Source organism: Rhipicephalus microplus, chromosome 6 (assembly GCF_043290135.1).
Source record: "Rhipicephalus microplus isolate Deutch F79 chromosome 6, USDA_Rmic, whole genome shotgun sequence".
Lineage (NCBI taxonomy): Eukaryota > Metazoa > Arthropoda > Arachnida > Ixodida > Ixodidae > Rhipicephalus > Rhipicephalus microplus.
The window spans coordinates 162,511,386-162,529,228 of NC_134705.1; the positions used below are offsets into that span (position 1 = coordinate 162,511,386).

The window sequence follows — 17,843 nt, forward strand, 5'->3', positions numbered from 1 at the left end:
GGTACGCTAACGAGTTCTGGCGCTCGGGACACATACCACAAGTGTGGAGACACGCGAGGCTCGTATTCATCCCCAAACCAGGCAAGAAGATGGACATCGGCAACCTACACCCCATATCGCTCACATCTTGCATTGGCAAGCTAATAGAACACGTTGTCCTTGCCCGATTACAGACCTACGCTGAAGAAAATGACCTTCGCCCTCCCTCGATGCTCGGCTTTCACGCCCACCTATAGACGCAAGACGCGCAAATACATCACTACCTCCTTCATACCGCGCCGAAGGCCGGCACTCCCGCCGTGCTCGGTCTAGATCATCATTAAGGCATTCGACTCGGTGCGACATGAAGCCATCGCCTGAAACCGTGCCTCCATTGACCAGGGTTATCGTACGTATATTACGTATGTGACTTCCTTTCGAACCGTACCGTTGAAATATTGTTAGCCGGTGGCTCCGCCTCTTAACACCTCCCACTCGGAGACAGAGACACCCCTAAAGGAGCGGTTGTGTCTCCATTTCTATTTAACCTTGCTATGCGCATGATGACTTCTTCACTCGATGGCATCCCGGGCCTTCGTCATACCATCTATGCAGACTACATCTCGCTATGGACGACTACGGGTTCAGACGGCGAGATAGAGTAGACCCTCCAACGTGCGGCCGACGCCGTCGTTAGCCACGCGACGCAGGCAGGCCTCACGTGCTCGGAGAGCAAGTCGGAGCTCTTGCTGCTCCGTCCTCCCGACCGACGCCGGAACAAGTACCCTCCACAACCGGCCATCGAAATCTATGTCAACGGTGTAGCCGTACCACAAGTTGACCACATGCGCATTTTAGGCCTATTCATTCAATGAAATCAACAGAACATCATCGCGCTGGAACGCCTCACCGTTGCCGTCACTCAAGAAACCGGCCTCATTGCTCGCGTGTCTGCTCGAACGCAAAACATGAAAGAAAAAGAGCTACTCCAGCTTATCCACGCCTTCGTCAGATCTCGTCTCACGTACGCACTACCATACCTGCGCCTATACTGGGATGCGAGAGGGACAAACTGGACCAACTTAACGCAAAGTGTACAAGACAACTCTTCGACCCATTCGCACGACCTCTACGTCGCATCTCCTCTGCCTCGGCCTCCATAACACTGTCGACGAACTGATCGAAGCGCATCGCACAGCTCAGATTCGGAGACTTCGCGGTAGCAAGGCCGGCCGCTGGATACTCGCTCGCATAGTACTCACCGCCTCGCCATCGGGCGCAGACCCGCTCTGTATACCTCCGACTTTACGTCGACGTTTTCTCATCAAACCATTGCCGAAACACATGCTTGGAGGACACCACGACGGTAGACGGCGAGCACGAGCCCAAGCCTTACACGACGAGTATGCCTCGCGGTGCGATGTGACCTACGTGTACGCGGCCCGCTGCTTTTCTCAACCAAGCGCGTACGCACTTAGCGCAATAACTACTCGCACCCCCCTCAACACCGACTCAATCTTGCGAGTAGCAGGCGCTGTCGGTGCCCTCCATCCCGCCGAAGCCGTGGAAGCGGCTCTCGCGGTGTCCTCTGGGTTCACTACCATCCTCAGAGGCTCGAAAACCGCTATCTCCCATTTCACTCGCGGTACCATTGCTCCCGGTACCTTACGGCACCTTGAGTCCCTCGCCTACCTCGAAGACGAGGGCCCGCCTCCTATATCTCTTATCTGGGTCCCGGCGCACGCAGGGAACCCTGGAAACGAGGCCGTCCACCGACAAGCTCGAGAATTCGTCAACCGTGCGGTGGGCCCTGCCACGAACCCAGAGAACACCGGTGAGCCCCAAATATCCTATCATGAAATTGCTCAGCACTGTCGCCTCGCACGTCGAACAAAACCACCGCCGCATCCCAAACTGACGAAACCACAAGAACCACAAGAAATCACATGGCGCCGCCTCTAAATGAACTCGCCGTGCCCGCGGGTATACGCACACATTTACCCCGATCTGTTAAGTCCGCATTGCTCAAAATGTGGCTCCGTCGCTTCCCTCTCTCATATACTATGAGACTGCAGCGAGGATGCACCTCCGCCTGATCTCCTGACCACTCCCTCGTCTGAGGCATGGGAAAGAGTACTCCGAGATACCAGCCTAGAAGTACAGCTCGGGCCATACAGCCAGCTGAAGAGGTGGCGGCCAGGCACGGCCTAATCGCCATTCCTCTGTGATTTTGTCTAAGGGCGAAGTTTCTTAAAGCGGCACCCGTTCGTCCCTCGTAGTCGTAGTCGTAGTGTGTAACAATTGTTACATTTTGACCTCCAAGGTGGAGCCGGTGGAAGATTTCTCCTGTGCTTTGTTGAGCAAAAAAAAAAAGTTCGCGGCGTGCGCGTTACCTAAAAGCCGAATGCTCCTGTCTCTCATCCCCCATTAGCAGCCATTAGCATGTACATTGAGCACTATCTGACAAGAAGGGGTTGCTACGTAATACTCGCTGGGTGTAGCCTCCTTAGTTTTAGAAAGGTTTAGCGAGCGTTGAGCTGCAGTGCCATGAATACAATGAACTAGTATATACCATGAATGAACTCGAGGTGGTTAAAGGTGGGAAGTAGATTCAAAGCGCAAGCTGTTAGAAAGTAAAATCCAAATTCTTCTGTCTCTCATTTCCCATTAGCAGCCATTGACATGTACATTGAGCACTACCTGACAGGAAAAGGTTGCTACGTTATACTCGCTGGCCGTAACCTCCTTGGTTTTAGAAAGTTTTAGCGAGCGTTGGGCCGCAGTACCATGAATACAGTGAACTAGTATATACCATGAACTCGAGGTGGTTAAAGGTGGGAAGTAGACCCGAAGCGCAAGACGTAACAAAGTGTGCGTGTGCCACCTCTCGTTTAGTCCTTGGAATGTCCGCTGGATGGGGGTGCTTCTATATGGGTAATATATGATGAAAAGATGCGAGATGGTGGTACTTGGAGTGTTGAATAGATGGACGAATGGACACACAGACGGACGCATGGATGGACGGAAGCAAGATCGAATGGGCGGACGAATGCTTCGCCCCACTCTCCATCATTCACTCCGAGGATATGCTGCCAATACATTTTCACTTGACTAAAGTTGTTTCTCTCCCTCTTGTAAAACTAGAATTCAACGATTTAGAGCACTTCGTGCCCTACAATGGGAGGGCACTAAGCCGTCCCCAAAAAGAAAAAAATCTTTGTCAAAAGTGTTCCACACAAAAGTGTTCCATAGTTATGAAGCGCAGTGGATTAGTTACATTTAGTTTAAGTCATCCCGAAAGGCCTCCGTTGTACATCTGGTTACACTTCAGAGTTCAGCTGCCTATTCAAAACACGCTGACCGGTAACCTTCGAGGTAAAATGCACAAAAAAATAAAATTACGTTTCCGTTTTACCCTTTATGCAAGTGGTACCAGAATAAGAAAGCGCTGGCCGATTATAACTAGCGTTGTACACAGGAGAAAGCAGTGAAGGAACTTCGGCTGCAGGCTCTCTGAGGTAAACGAAAAGAAAGTCGGCGTCTGCAGTGAAGATGCTCACGCGGCGGCATAGTATAGCACGGAAGCTCAGCATCATTTCACCGGGGGTCGGCAACTTTTTTGAGGCGGATCGAGGGCCAAGTTTTATGACGCCGACACGACGAGGACCGCAAGCAAAACAGGAGCGGAGAGTGGGGTCCTCGAGGAGAACAGAAAATTCGGCGAATTGACATTAATGATATCCGAAATCGGTACAGAAGTGAAGTTTGTTTTCAGTACGGATGTCGCAATGCCGAAATTCATCAACATAGGTTAGAAGCAAAAATTATACTCTGCAGTGCTGGGATATACGTAGCGTAAGATACAGACGGACGCATGGATGAACAAACAGTTGGACGGACGGGCGGACAGAGGCGGTGGGCGCACGGAAGGACGGACTCGTGAGCGAGCTCACGCGAAACCATAGCGACACTAGTAACGCTTGTGTGGTTATGGTGGCAGATGCGGAATCTTTGTGTTCGGAGATTCTAACGTGTGCCCCACCGCTGTGGTCCACAGGTGCTCGGCTGCTGGCCCGCAAGTCGCGGGATTGAATCACGGCTGCGGCGGCTGCATTTTGGACAAAGGCGAAAACGCTGTAGGCCCGTGTGCTCAGATTTGGTTGCACGTTAAAGAACCCCAGGAGGTCGAAATTTCCGGAGCCCTCCACTACGGCGTCTCTCATAATCATATGGTGGTTTTGGGACGTTAAACCCCACATATTAATTAGTCATCAAATCAATGAGATTATAATTTGTGGGTCATATTGGGAGGGAGCTTTTTTTCATAAGCAGGAATGAAACTCTTTTGAGCCAGCGGGCTGCGAACCCCCTCACGTACTTTAGATCCACAAGGGCCGGGACTGAGAAGAAAATAAAAGCGGGGGAAGGTATTTTGCGCAAATGGTCAGCAGGCCGTTGCTGTTACAAACAAAGAAACAAACAAGCATGTAAACAAACAAACAAACAAACAAATATTCCCATATCTCATACGCTGGTGATTTCTGAAGGAGATTCGGCTAGGATTTCAACGTGTCGATACCGATCGCCAAAGGCAAAAATTGGAACCTGGCCAGTGGCAACAATCTTAGCCTAGATTTTGAAGTATTGTTTTTGTTTATGTGCTGTATGTTTCAGCGCATAGTGACTACATGAAGCGCCTCGCGAAAACAATGCTTTTGACCAGTTAGACCTGTTCAGCTCACGGACATATATATTCACTAAAAAAATATAACGTGGGGCACGGTCACGGGTGAGTCGTGGGCCGCGGGTTTGAGTTCTATAGTGTCTGTACTATTTGAGCGCCCTAAAACACGCTCAGATAATTTTTTTTTGCTCAATGCAAGTGAACGCGCGCATCAAGTTCAGAATGCCGTGACGGTCAAGAAGGCCAAACGCGGCGGTAGTGCGGGTTTCGGGCACCACAAAATAACGACAAAAAAATTGGCAGATCCCACGTACAGTGGGAATTGATAAAATGCGAAGCACGAAGGAGGAAGGTTGATATGTCACTTTAAGATCACCACAACGTTACGACGTAGAAGTAAACTATGCCGTACACGACTTTCATGTCAAGATTATCATGGTTGGATGTGTCGTTTACATTCTTCATCTATTTTCGTCACGCGATGCCAAATTTAGTATATGTGAACCTAACGAAAATTTCGCGAGCCCTCTATGAACGTGGTATGTGGTCATGTTCTTGCATGACACGCGTGTCATGATTATCATGTTTGCACCAGTCCTACACCTTTGACGTCACGTAAGACCAAATTTGGTATTTGTGGAGCTAGCGGAACGGCCATGAGTGCACCATGAAGGGCCCGGTATACTCCGACGTAACGTTGGGGCGCGTTCACGCTGGGCACAGCGAGGCTATACGTTAGCAAACAGTGAGAAATATGTAGTCTGACGTCAGGTGTGACTGGCGCGACCAACGTCCGTCAGCGTGGCCCGACGCCAACCGGTGCAAAATGTGACAGGCTGCATTTGACGCTCACTACGTTACCCAAATAGCACGGCGTCTGCCTCTTTTCGTGACGGAGGGACGCCGGGCGCCCCGAAATGCGCATGCGTCAAAGCAACGCAGCGCGCCTGCGAGTATATGGCATGACCGGTGACTGGTGCGGCAACGCCGGCTTGACGCAACGAAATGAACGCCGGCGCGGACACGCTCCGTCGAAGTGTATTGACGCCTTGACTGTCGCATGTAGTCATGTTGTCACTTGACACGCATCTGATGATTATCGTGTTTGCACAAAACACAAACCTTCGTCATCCACTGACGTCACGTTATACCTAATTTGGCATATGTAAAGCTAGCAAAACGGCCGCGATCACATCATGAGCGTGGCGTGTAGACTTGTTGTTACATGACACGCATGTCGTGATTATCATGTTTGGATGTGTTATTTAGCTATGTCGTCCATTCACGTACCGTAATACCAAATTTCGTCTATGTCACGCTATCAAAATGGCCGCGAGTGCATAATGAGCGTGGCAAGTAGTCATGTTGTTACATGACACGTATGTCATGATTTTCATGTTAGGGTATGTCGCTTGTGTTGGCCGTGCAAACATGTCATACCATACCAGTTTTTCAACTTGCCATCTGAACACGAAACCTCCGCAAGAGCTGCAGAACCATTAAATGCAAATCATGAGATTCATGACATACTTGTCATGATTTTCATGTTATGACTAGTCAAGTATGTTCTTCATACAGTCATGTTATGGCATACCAAGTTTGGTATCTGTACCATTATCGAAACAGCCAGGAGAGCTAAAAGTCATAGGCGGCTAGATAGATAGATAGATAGATAGATAGATAGATAGATAGATAGATAGATAGATAGATAGATAGATAGATAGATAGATAGATAGATAGATAGATAGATAGATAGATAGATAGATAGATAGATAGATAGATAGATAGATAGATAGATAGATAGATGCGCTCAAAGTCGCCGAAGTTCGCTAAGAAATGCTTCGCATTTGAAAATTAGCTCTGTATCTGCATGTAATCTACAAATGTCGTCGAAAGATGATAGTCTTGCGTGTGGAGAGAGTGAACAAATAATTTGATGTTCTGCGCAAGAAAATCGGTGAATGGTATTCTGAAGGCGCTTCGTTAGAGTGCCTCGACCGTGCAGCGGAGGCAAACGAGTGAATCAAGTCACGTAACACGTGAGACATGAGCGCCACCTGGCAGTCTACAGCAAAACTAAGAGCGTGGCTCTTAGACGGGTGTGCGCGCCGTCTCAGAGGTGATAAGGTGAGGAACGCAAGGCCGCTGGTAGGTGCCCACATTATGGCGTCTTAGCAAAGCGTTGGAAACACTCACCTTTTTGTGAAAGCGTCGCATGGTGAGCGCAGCGTGATAAGCGCTACGGTCATTAAGATAACTTATGTATGCATTTTCTAGTAAAAGATGCACATGCAGAATATATACGTGTTGTTATGGAGCCCCAGACTTGCGCAATAATTGCTTATTAATTGACAATTGCACAAGCATGAACGCTAAAGCTTGAGCAACATTGGTGGACGCTGCGGATGGGGTCGGCTGTTTCAAGTACCCGGTGCCGGTAAGAATGGACAAACACACAAATGTACAGACAGACAGACAGACAGATTGAGAGACAGATCAAAATTTTTGCGTCGAACTAGCTAGTTGCATGCGTAAAGTGATGGAGAGAATGATTCTCGGCCGACTCGAGTAGTACTTGGAGTATTATGAGATCTACCCAAATGCCATGGCTGGCTTTCGACGTGCCCGATCATCGATCGATAGCGTCATCGACCTAACTACGTACGTTGAACACGAGAGAGGCCATAAGCGTCTTTGCGCCTCTCTGTTCCTTGACGTCAAAGGAGCCTATGATAACGTTACACATGAAGCCGTCCTTACCGCACTAGAAGATATTGGAGTGGGTGGCCGAATGTTTAAGTGGATACGAAGTTATCTCCAAATGCGATCCTATTTTGTGAGTACAGAGACCGGGAACACGTCTGCACATTTCAGTTGTCGTGGCGTCCCTCAGGGTGGTGTACTGAGCTCCGTGCTATTCAATATAACACTAATCGCTCTCCATACGCACCTACCAAACAATATTTATCTATCAACATACGCTGTTGACATCTGCATCTGGACATCTGCGGTAACTCACCTGCAGTTACGAGCGAGCTGCTACTGCAACTGCTTTGTATCTACGCAATCGAGGCCTGGAAATTACCCCCGGAAAGTGCGCTCTTCTGGCATTTACGCGCAAACCCATGTCGATTACAGAGTGTCAATTAACGGTAAAAATATAGCATATCGTCGATCTCACAAACTTCTGGGTGTCATACTCGGCAGAGACATATCATGGAGCCCTCATGTGTCGTACTTGAAAAAGCGATTGACAGGCATATGCCATCTTTTCAAGTTTCTCGCTGGAAAGACTTGAAGAATGCAGCTTTATGCGATGTTACGACTGTACAGGGTGCTTTTTCTTGGCTTTTTACGATACAGTCTGCCTGCATTATCAAACGCCAGCAAAACAAGTCGACGCATGATACAAAGCGTTCAGGCACAGGCGCTTCGAATATGTCTAGGTCTACCTCAGGGTGCCTCAACAATGGCGACTATAGCTATAGCAAAAGACCACCTCGTGCAGACCCATATTGAAATTGAAGCTTTGAGGACACACATAAGGCATGCGGGCCGGACTCCCCATCACCACCTAGCCTCTCTACCAGCGGATAGACCTCATACTTCCTTTTGTCGAACAATAACTGCACATGGTGACTCCCTACCAACTGGTTTTACGCCCGCGGCGAGACCTTCAGTTCCTCCATGGTGCCTCAAACAGCCAGTCATCAACCTGAAAATACCAGGCATCCAGAAAAAAACGAGATTTCTCAATACCAGCTCTCAAGCAGCTGGCCTTACTTCTGCTGTACGAGAAGTACCAAGACTGCACCCACGTCTACACCGACGGCTCCGTCCTGCCAAACAGCTCAACTGCGGCGGTCGTTATTCCAACGCACGCCACAACCATCAAATTCAGGACAGCTCATGCAACTACAACAACGGCAGCAGAGCTTGCAGCGCTTTGCGCTGCGTTTCATTAACGACCAAAGCACGCAACGGTGGACGATTTTCTGCGACTGCAAGGCGGCACTGCAGTCACTTCTGTCAAATCTACGCCGTGGTCCACACGAGCAGTTGGTATTCGAAACAGCAGAAATGCTACACCATATAACATAGAAAGGGCACCACGTTATATTTCAGTGGTTGCCAAGCCACTGTGGAATCATCGGTAACGAACGAGCTGATCAAGCTGCCCGTTCCGCCCATAGAGAAGACACCAGTCAATACCTCTCTCAAGGACGGACGCTGCTAGGAGGCTCCGCATGCTCGGTCGCGAACGCTCTATGGCTCTTTGGAATGAGCCTCTCTTTACGCATGCAAGATTACGATCCCTTGATCCAACGTTAAGCATGCAGCTTACAAAAAAAATTCGACGAGGCGACGCTACTGCTCTGTGCAGACTATGGTTGGGAGTCGCGTTTACCCGTGCGTACGCGTTCCGCATAGGTATGGCCGACACCGCCGACTGTGCACACTGCGGAGATGAAGAAACCATTCGACATATCCTGTGTGACTGCCCGAAATACAACCTGGAAAGACAACAGCTTTCCAATAAACTAAACAGGTTGGATGACCAGCCGCTGTCAGAAGAAAGTATACTGCGCTATCGTCATGACTCATCGTCACAGAAGAAAGCCGTGCAAGCGCTACTGGGCTTCTTACGAACTACTGGCCTGTCAGAACGCCTCTGAGTGGACTGATTTTGTGTGTGCGTGTGTGTCGGTGTTTTTCTCTTATTTATTTTTTAACTCTCCCTTTCTTTTTCAACCCCCTATTCCCCAATCCCAGTGTAAGGTAGCATACCGGGTACTAGCATCTGGTTAACCTCCCTGCCTTCCTTTTTTCTCGTTTCTCTCTCTCTCTCTTTGTGTCGAAGGTCCCCAAGAAAGAATAGGGGGGGGGTAGAAAAAGGGGGTAACAATTTAGAGCACAGGGTACTCTACATGGGAGAGCAAAAAGCCGTCCCGTCGGCGTGGCTTTGGCTCTTTATAGGGTTGCCCTGAAAGAAAGACAATCGTATTTAAAAATCTGTTATTCTCTTCGTACCTTTCGTAGTGTGTAGTCGTAGTGTGTAACAAGTGTTACATTTTGACCTGCAAGGTGGAGCTGGTGGGAGATTTCTCCTGTGCTTTGTTCAACAATAAAAAGTTCGCGGCGTGCGCGTTACCTAAAAGCCGAATGCTCCTGTCTCTCATCCCCCATTAGAAGCCATTGGCATGTACATTGAACACTATCTGACAAGAAAGGGTTGCTACGTTACACTCGCTGGGTGTAACCTCCTTAGTTTTAGAAAGGTTTAGCGAGCGTTGAGCCGCAGTGCCATGAATACAATGAACTAGTATATACCATCAATGAACTCGAGGTGGTTAAAGGTGGGAAGTAGACCCGAAGCGCAAGCCGTGAGAAAGTGTGCGTGTGCCACCTCTCGTTTAGTCCTTGGAATGTCCGCTGGATGGCGGTGCTTCTATATGGGGAATATATGATGAAAAGTTGCGAGATGGTGGTACTTGGAGTGTTGAATAGATGGACGAACGGACACACAGACAGATGCATGGATGGACGCATGGACGGACTCAGGGGCGGATGCATAGACGAAGGCAGGGACAGACGCACGAACAGATGCATGCACGGACGGGTGGATGGACGGACGGAAGCAAGAACGAATGGACGGACGAACGCTTCGCCCCATTCTCCATCATTCACTCCATGGATATGCTGCCAATATATTTTCACTTGAGTAAAGTTGTTTCTCTCCCTCTTGTAAAACTAGTATGTAACGATTTAGAGCACTTCGTGCCCTACTAAGGGAGGGCACTAAGCCGTCCCCAAAGAGAAGGAAAATCTTTTTTAAAAAGTGATCCACACAAGAGTGTTCCACAGTTATGAAGTGCAGTGTATTAGTTACATTTAGTTTAAGTCATCCCGAAAGGCCTACGTTGTAGATCTGGTTACACTTCAGAGTTCAGCTGCCTATTCTAAACACGCTGACCGGTAACCTTCGAGGTAAAATGCACAAAAAAAAATAAAATTGCGTTTCCATTTTACCTTTTATGCAAGTGGTACCAAAATAAGAAAGCGCTGGCCGATGATAACTTAGCGTTGTACACAGGAGAACGCAGTGAAGGAACTCCAGCTGCAGGCTCTCTGAGGTAAAGAAAAAATTGCCCGCAGCTTCCCTCGGGGGAACACTGAGGAGGATGCGGAGCATGTAATTGGTTAGCGGGGTGTTAAATTGCGACTTACTTGGGTCGATGGCTAAATTGGTTAACGTGGTTGTGAAATGGGGTGTTAAATTGCGACTTACTTGGGTCGATGGCTAAGTTGGTTAACGTGGTTGTAGGAGGGGGTGTTAAATGAGTGAACACGTACACACGTATGCGAAAGGGCGGACCTTGGACGTCGACGCGCCATACAAACCAACCGACGAGCGGCAACTGAGCGAGCGAGCGCTGACCTTGAGTATATATACAGCGCGACGCGCATGCACTGTCAGCTGTCGAATGTTCGAGAAGGGGGAGAAGCGCAACGGCGCATGCGCGCGCGTCAGCTGCCGACGTTCTCGAAGCGCGACGGCGCATGCGCGCGCGTCAGCTGCCGATGTTCTCGAAGCGTGACGGCGCATGCGCGCTACATTATACAGCTAGTGAATGTTCGTGAAGAGGAGAAGCGCACGCGGTGTGTAGAGGAGGAAGGGTGCACAGATGGTGGAGGAGTGAAGCGCGCGCGGTGTGTAGAGGAGGAAGGGATTCACAGATGGTGGAAGAAGGAGGAGGAAGCTTGCGGACGGCGCCGCACTACAAGCCTCGAGTATTAGATGCTCCGCATCTAAAAGAAAGTCGGCGTCTGCAGTGAAGGTGCTCACGCAGCGGCATAGTATAGCAGGGAAGCTCAGCATCATTTCACCAGGGGGTCGGCAACATTTTGAGGCGGATCGAGAGCCAAGTTTTATGACGGCGACATGACGGGGACCGCAAGCAAAACAAGAGGGGAGAGTGGGGTCGTCGAGGAGAACAGAAAATTCGGCGAATTGACATTAATGATAATCGAAATCGGTACAGAAGTAAAGTTTGTTTTCAGTACGGATGTCGCAATGTCGAAATTCATCAACATATGTTAGAAGCAAAAATTATACTCTGCTGTGCCGGGATATACGTAGCGTGAGATACAGACAGACGCATGGATGAACAGACAGTTGGGCGGACGGGCGGAAGAGGCGGTGGGCGCACGGAAGGACGGACTCGCGAGCGAGCTCACGCGAAACTATAGCGACACTGGTAACGCTTGTGTGGTGGCAGATGCGGAATCTTTGTGTTCGGAGATTCTAACGTGTGCCCCGCCGCTGTGGTCCACAGGTGCTCGACTGCTGGCCCGCAAGTCGCGGGATTGAATCACGTCTGCGGCGGCTGCATTTTGGACAAAGGCGAAAATGCTGTAGGCCCGTGTGCTCAGATTTAATTGCACGTTAAAGAACCCCAGGATATTGAAATTTCCGGAGCACTCCACTACGGCGTCTCTCATAATCATATGGGGATTTTGCGACGTTAAACCCCACATATTATTTAGTCATCAAATCAATTTGATTACAATGAGTGGGTCATATTGGGAGGGAGCTTTTTTTTCATAAGCAGGGATGAAACTCTTTTGAGCCAGCGGGCTGCAAAACCCCTCTCGTACTTTAGATCCACAAGGGTCGGGACTGAGAAGAAAATAAAAGCGGGGGAAGGTATTTTGTGCAGATTGTCAGCAGGCCGTTACTGTTACAAACAAACAAACAAACAAAAAAACACTTCCACATCTCATATGCGGGTAATTTCTGAAGGAGATTCGGCTAGAATTTCAACGTATAGATACCGATCGCCAAAGGCAAAAATCGGAACCTGGCCAGTGGCAACAATCTCAACCTAGAGTTTGAAATATTGTTTTTGTTTACGTGCTATATGTTTCAGCGCATACTGACCACATGAAGCGCCTCACGAAAACAATGATTTTGACCAGTCAGACCTGTTCAACTCACGGACATACATATTCACTAAAAAAAAAAAAAAGAGCGCGGGACACAGTCACGGGCGGGTCATGGGCCGCAAGCGAGTGGTTCGGGGGCGGTGGGTTTGAGCGTCTGCACACAAAAAGAATTTATTGAACTTCTATACAAGGGTGCTGATACATATCTGGACAAGCAAGGGTGCTGAAAAAGCACGTGTATAGTTTGTGGATTTACAGATATTCAAAATGCACAATTACAGTCCATACAAGCTGCATACATGGCACTTGTGTACAAAATGAGTGTACGTACAGACGATATTTACACACACACACACACACACACACACACACACACACACACACACACACACACACACACACACACACACACACACACACAAATTAGGGGCGAAACTCTTTAAAGCGGCACCCATTCGTCCCTCGTAGTAGTGCGTAACAAACCATGAGTTTTCACCTGCAAGGTGGTGCCGGTGGGCGATTTCTCCGGTGCGTTGTTGAACAATGAAAAATACACAACGTGCACGTTAACTAAAATCCGAATTCTCCTGTCTCTCATTATCCATTAGCAGCCATTGGCATGTACATTGAAGAGGCTGACAAGAAAGAATTGCTACGTTATACTCGCTGGGCGTAACCTCCTTGCTTTTAGAAAGGTTTAGCGAGCGTTGGGCCGCAGTGCTGCAAATACAGTGAACTAGTATATACCATGAACTGTAGGTGGTTAAAGGTGGGAAGTAGGCGCGAAGCGCAAGCCGTAAGAAAGTGTGCGTGTGCCACCTCTCGTTTATTCCTTGAATGTCCGCTGGATGGCAGTGCTTCTATGTGCGGAATAGGGAGCCTACATGAACGGCCGTTTTTAGGGTGATGTCAGCCTTTGACCCACTACATGCCGCCAACGCACCGCCGCCCGCCAAAACACAATGTTGCCAGACAGCAACGCCGCGCTGTCGCCCCATCTTGGTGTCCGCACTGCGTCTACGCCCGGTTGCGTTTAGTTCTCAATAATACGGCGTCGAACGTTGCGGTAGCGTGTTAAACGCTGCCGGTGAAGCCTTAGAATGCCTGGATGCTGCGTACCGCTCTGCACTAACCACAACAGAAAGGGGGTGCGAATGTTCCGCTTCCCAGCGAGCCCTAACCGACGACAACTATGGCTGGCTCAAGTGAAGCGAGACGGCTGGGAGCCCACCAGTGCGTCTCGTATTTGCTCTGTGAGTACTGCGTATTTCGTTCACTGTTTTTTCCTGCGGCACACGTATATGTGTTTCGCGGTGTTCGCGAATGAGTAGATAACCGAAGTTGTCGTTGCTGCGTCCACGCATTGCGAGTAGGAAGCCCACAAACGGGACGCGTCCGCGCGTTCGTACGGAGACGCGCTCGCTAGTCTGAGCTGTTACCACGCTTGCGTTCGTGTCAGCGTAACCTAAGTATTATGTCGCAAGTGTTTGTGTGTGGGCTGCGAATTTCTTCGTGCGCTCACTTTGAGAACTGGGTCGCTTACACGACCCTGAGAACCGCCGCTGTCAAAATCCCAGGTGTTGTGTGTTGTTACAAGGGCCTTTTTGTTGCGCCGTACTTCGCGTAGCTGGAGGGAGCGGCGGCTGGCTCCAAAATGGCAGCGCACAGAAAACTATGCTGAATTTGGTGGAAGCTGGCAACAGCGTGCCCCGTTGCCCACTGGTTTTGGCTGAGTTTCTTGAAGGCACTTATTTAGATGTCTCCACCCTAAAAACGGGTGTTCATGTAGGCTCCCGAATGCGGAATATATGATGAAAAGATGCGAGATGGTGGTACTTGGAGTGTTGAATAGATGGACGAACGGATACACAGACAGATGCATAGGCGAACGCACGCATGGCTGCTTGGACTGATGGACGCAGGGACGGGCACACGGATGGACGAGTGGACGCGTGAACAGACGCACGCACAAACGGGCGGATGGACGCACGGACGGACGAATGGACGCACGGACGGACGGACGGACGGTAGCAAGAACGAATGGACGGACGGATGCTTCACCCCACTCTCGATCATTCATCCCGCGGATATGTTGCCATTTTTTTCTACGCCCTAAACCACGCTCCGATAATTTTTTTTCTCATTGCTAGCGAACGCGCGCATCAAGTTCAGAATGCCGTGACGATCAACAAGACCAAACATGGCAGTAGTGCGAGTTTCGGGCACCACAAAATAACGACAAAAATCTGTTATCCTCTCCATACCTTTGGGTATCCCCATCGTTGGGGGTGACGTTGACTTTAGCGTCTGATCATGTTATCCTCAAGAAAAAACTGTTTGTCTGCCCGTAGGTCCACGCGCTCGCGTTCTTCCTCCTCGCAGAGTTGTAACGCGCAACGACGCACTCATTACGCAAATCGTACTGTGTGAGGCCTGGTTACATACTTCGTATTGTCGGAGTGCTTACTTAGCAGGAGAGAAAGAGAGAGGTTGATGAAAGAAGAGAGAGAGAGAGATAAAGATGCAAGGAAAGGCAGGGAGGTTAACCAGACGCACATCCGGTTTGCTACCCTGCACTGGGGAAGGAATAAAGGGGAGAAAAGAGGTTGCAGAAAGATGAGAAGGTACACACAATCACAAGCACACTCGGGGAGCACACACAGTCTACAGGCGGTCGCTCAGGTTTGTTGACTTAAGGTAAAGTAGCAGTGCTTTAGTTGCTTTCTGCGCAACTGAGGCAGATGCCCAAGGTCCTAGTATCTTCTGCACACAAAATGGTCCGGGGTAAAGTCGATTCAAAACCATCCGGAGCTGGCATCGCTGTGTGTCGTAGCAAGCGCAGCTGCACACCACGTGTTCGATGGTCTCTTCGGCTCTGCAGTAGTCGCATGTAGGAGTGTCTGCCATACCAATGCGAAAGGAGTACACTTTTGTAAATGCAACACCCAGCCAAAGGCGGCATAACAGTGTCGCATCGGAGCGGGAAAGTTGTTATGGTAGCTTTAGCTTGAGCGAAGGATTCAGTTCATAAAATTGACACCTTTGGAAGCTGGTAGACGACCAGAACGTGCGTGTGAGATCTCGAGCCAGCAGGTAAAGTTGTCTTGCTGCATCATTCCTTGATAGAGGAATTGGGACTACACGGGTTTCTTCATGGGCTGAGCGGGCTGCATCATCGGCTAATTGATTTCCGGTAATACCGATATGTCCAGGCAGCCATTGATATATAATATCATGCCCTCGTGCTAGAGCTTCATGATGGCAATGTCTTATTTCTTGTACCAGTTGGTCATGACTCCTCCTACGCATGGCAGACTGCAAACTCTGAAGCGCTGCCTTCGAATCACAGAATATGACCCGTTTTCCTGGACGTTCTTGAACGAGATATTGTAAAGCAGCCCTTATAGCAGCAAGCTCTGATGCCGTAGATGTAGTCATATGCGACAAGTTAAACTTGATTGTCATTTCTGCAGCCGGAATTACAGCGGCACCTGATGAGCTGCTGGACGAGACGGACCCATCAGTGTATATCTGCGTTCGGTCTAAGTACAACTCATGTAATAATAGCAGTGTTGCTTGCTTCAATGCTACTCTGGTGTGACTGCTTTTCTTTTTGATTCCCGGAATTTCTAGACGTACTTGCGGCTGGTCGAGGCACCACAAAGGACATGCCGTTTTCGCAGCTGGCGTATATCTTGATGGAATGCTGTTTAGGTACTTGGCTATGACGTCTGAAAACGTAGCACGTGGTCTTCCGGAAGGTAGAAGGGCCAAGTGGTGGTCGGTGACACGGCTGGCATGTCGAATGTGCGCTCTGATGCAATCCACTACTATATATGTCCTGACCGGATGGTCTTTGGCAAGCATCATTGTGGCATAAGTAGAAGCGCATCGGGGCAGTCCTAGGCAGACACGCAGTGCCTGACCCTGCAAACTCTCCAATTAATGAGTATTCGATTTGCAAGTGTTACTCAGTACCGGCAAGCTGTAGCGCAATAGACCCAGGAATAGGGCCCTGTACAGATGTAGCATGGAGGCCACAGAAGTTCCCCATGCTTTACCGCACAAGAACTTCATGATATGCACAAATAGATAGCAGTCTCTTCTTCAAGTATGCACAATGTGGGCTCCACGAAAGACTTCTGTCGATTATTATGCCCAGGAAACGATGCGTCCGTGCATATTTGACACTCTGCCCATTGATGTAAACAGGGTATGGCGTCATTGGTTTGCGTGTAAACGCCATCAACGCGCACTTCACAGTTGATATATTTCGGCCTTGTTTCTGAAGGTAGGCTGTTGTGAGGGTTGCTGCCCGCTGTATTCGTGCACGCACCTGAGGGCGAGTAACTGCAGCACTCCAGAGGCAAATATCATCGGCGTATATAGATAGGCACACCGACTTTGGCAGAACCTTCATTAGACCAATGAGGGCCACATTGAACAATGTGGGGCTTAAAACACCTCCCTGAGGTACTCCGCAGTAGGTGTAATGTTGGGCAGTTGTACCCTCATATGTTTGTACAAAGAAACCCCTGCCAGTTATATAATCTTTTATCCATTGAAACATTCGTCCACCAATGCCCATTGCTGCGAGAGAAGTGAGGATGGCATCGTGAGCTACATTATAATATGCACCCTTCACGTCAAGAAAGAGTGCCACTGATATGCGCTTGCGACTTTTTTCTTGTTGAACAAATGTCGATAAGTCAAGGACACAGTCAATGGAGGAGCGGCCCCGACGAAAGCCTGCCATGCAAGACACAACTTCTGCTGGCCTAATTGGGAGCACGGCTCAGCTCCTGTAGGGGTGGGACGAGGGCATCAAATATGTGGAGAAAAGAGAAGAGAAAATGTGTCCATGACCAATGCCTTTTCTCTTATTCTCTCTTATACCAAAAATGGAAAGGAGAGAAGATTTCTGGGCTCGTCAGGGATTCGAACCCGGGACCTCTCGCACCCGAAGCGAGAATCATATATGATTCTCACTTCGTTGGTCTAGGGGTGTACCCCTGTAGACCGACGAGCCGGAGAGAGAGGATCCAATGAACCAAGCATGGCGAAGGAAAGAGGAAAATGAGTGAGGGCCTCTTTTGGAGTTTATTTGTTGTTGTTACTGGAATCATCTGCTTCATTTTCTATATCCATAATTTGTGTTTGTCAATTTCTACTACTTAATTCCCCCCCCCCTGGATCCCTCTCATTATTTTAAAAGACGTAAGCTAATAAACTA

General features: G+C 49.2%; 1 protein-coding gene across 1 annotated transcript in view; it reads right to left on the reverse strand.

Moving 5' to 3' along the window:
• The window catches only part of LOC119167212 (uncharacterized), an 86,231-nt gene that overhangs the window by 9,299 nt on the left and 59,089 nt on the right, over positions 1–17,843 (reverse strand). Inside the window, exon 11 of the mRNA XM_075867896.1 lies at positions 1,672–1,893. Within this exon, the coding sequence (XP_075724011.1) occupies positions 1,672–1,893 (222 nt within the window). The remainder of the gene's footprint in view (positions 1–1,671; positions 1,894–17,843) is intronic.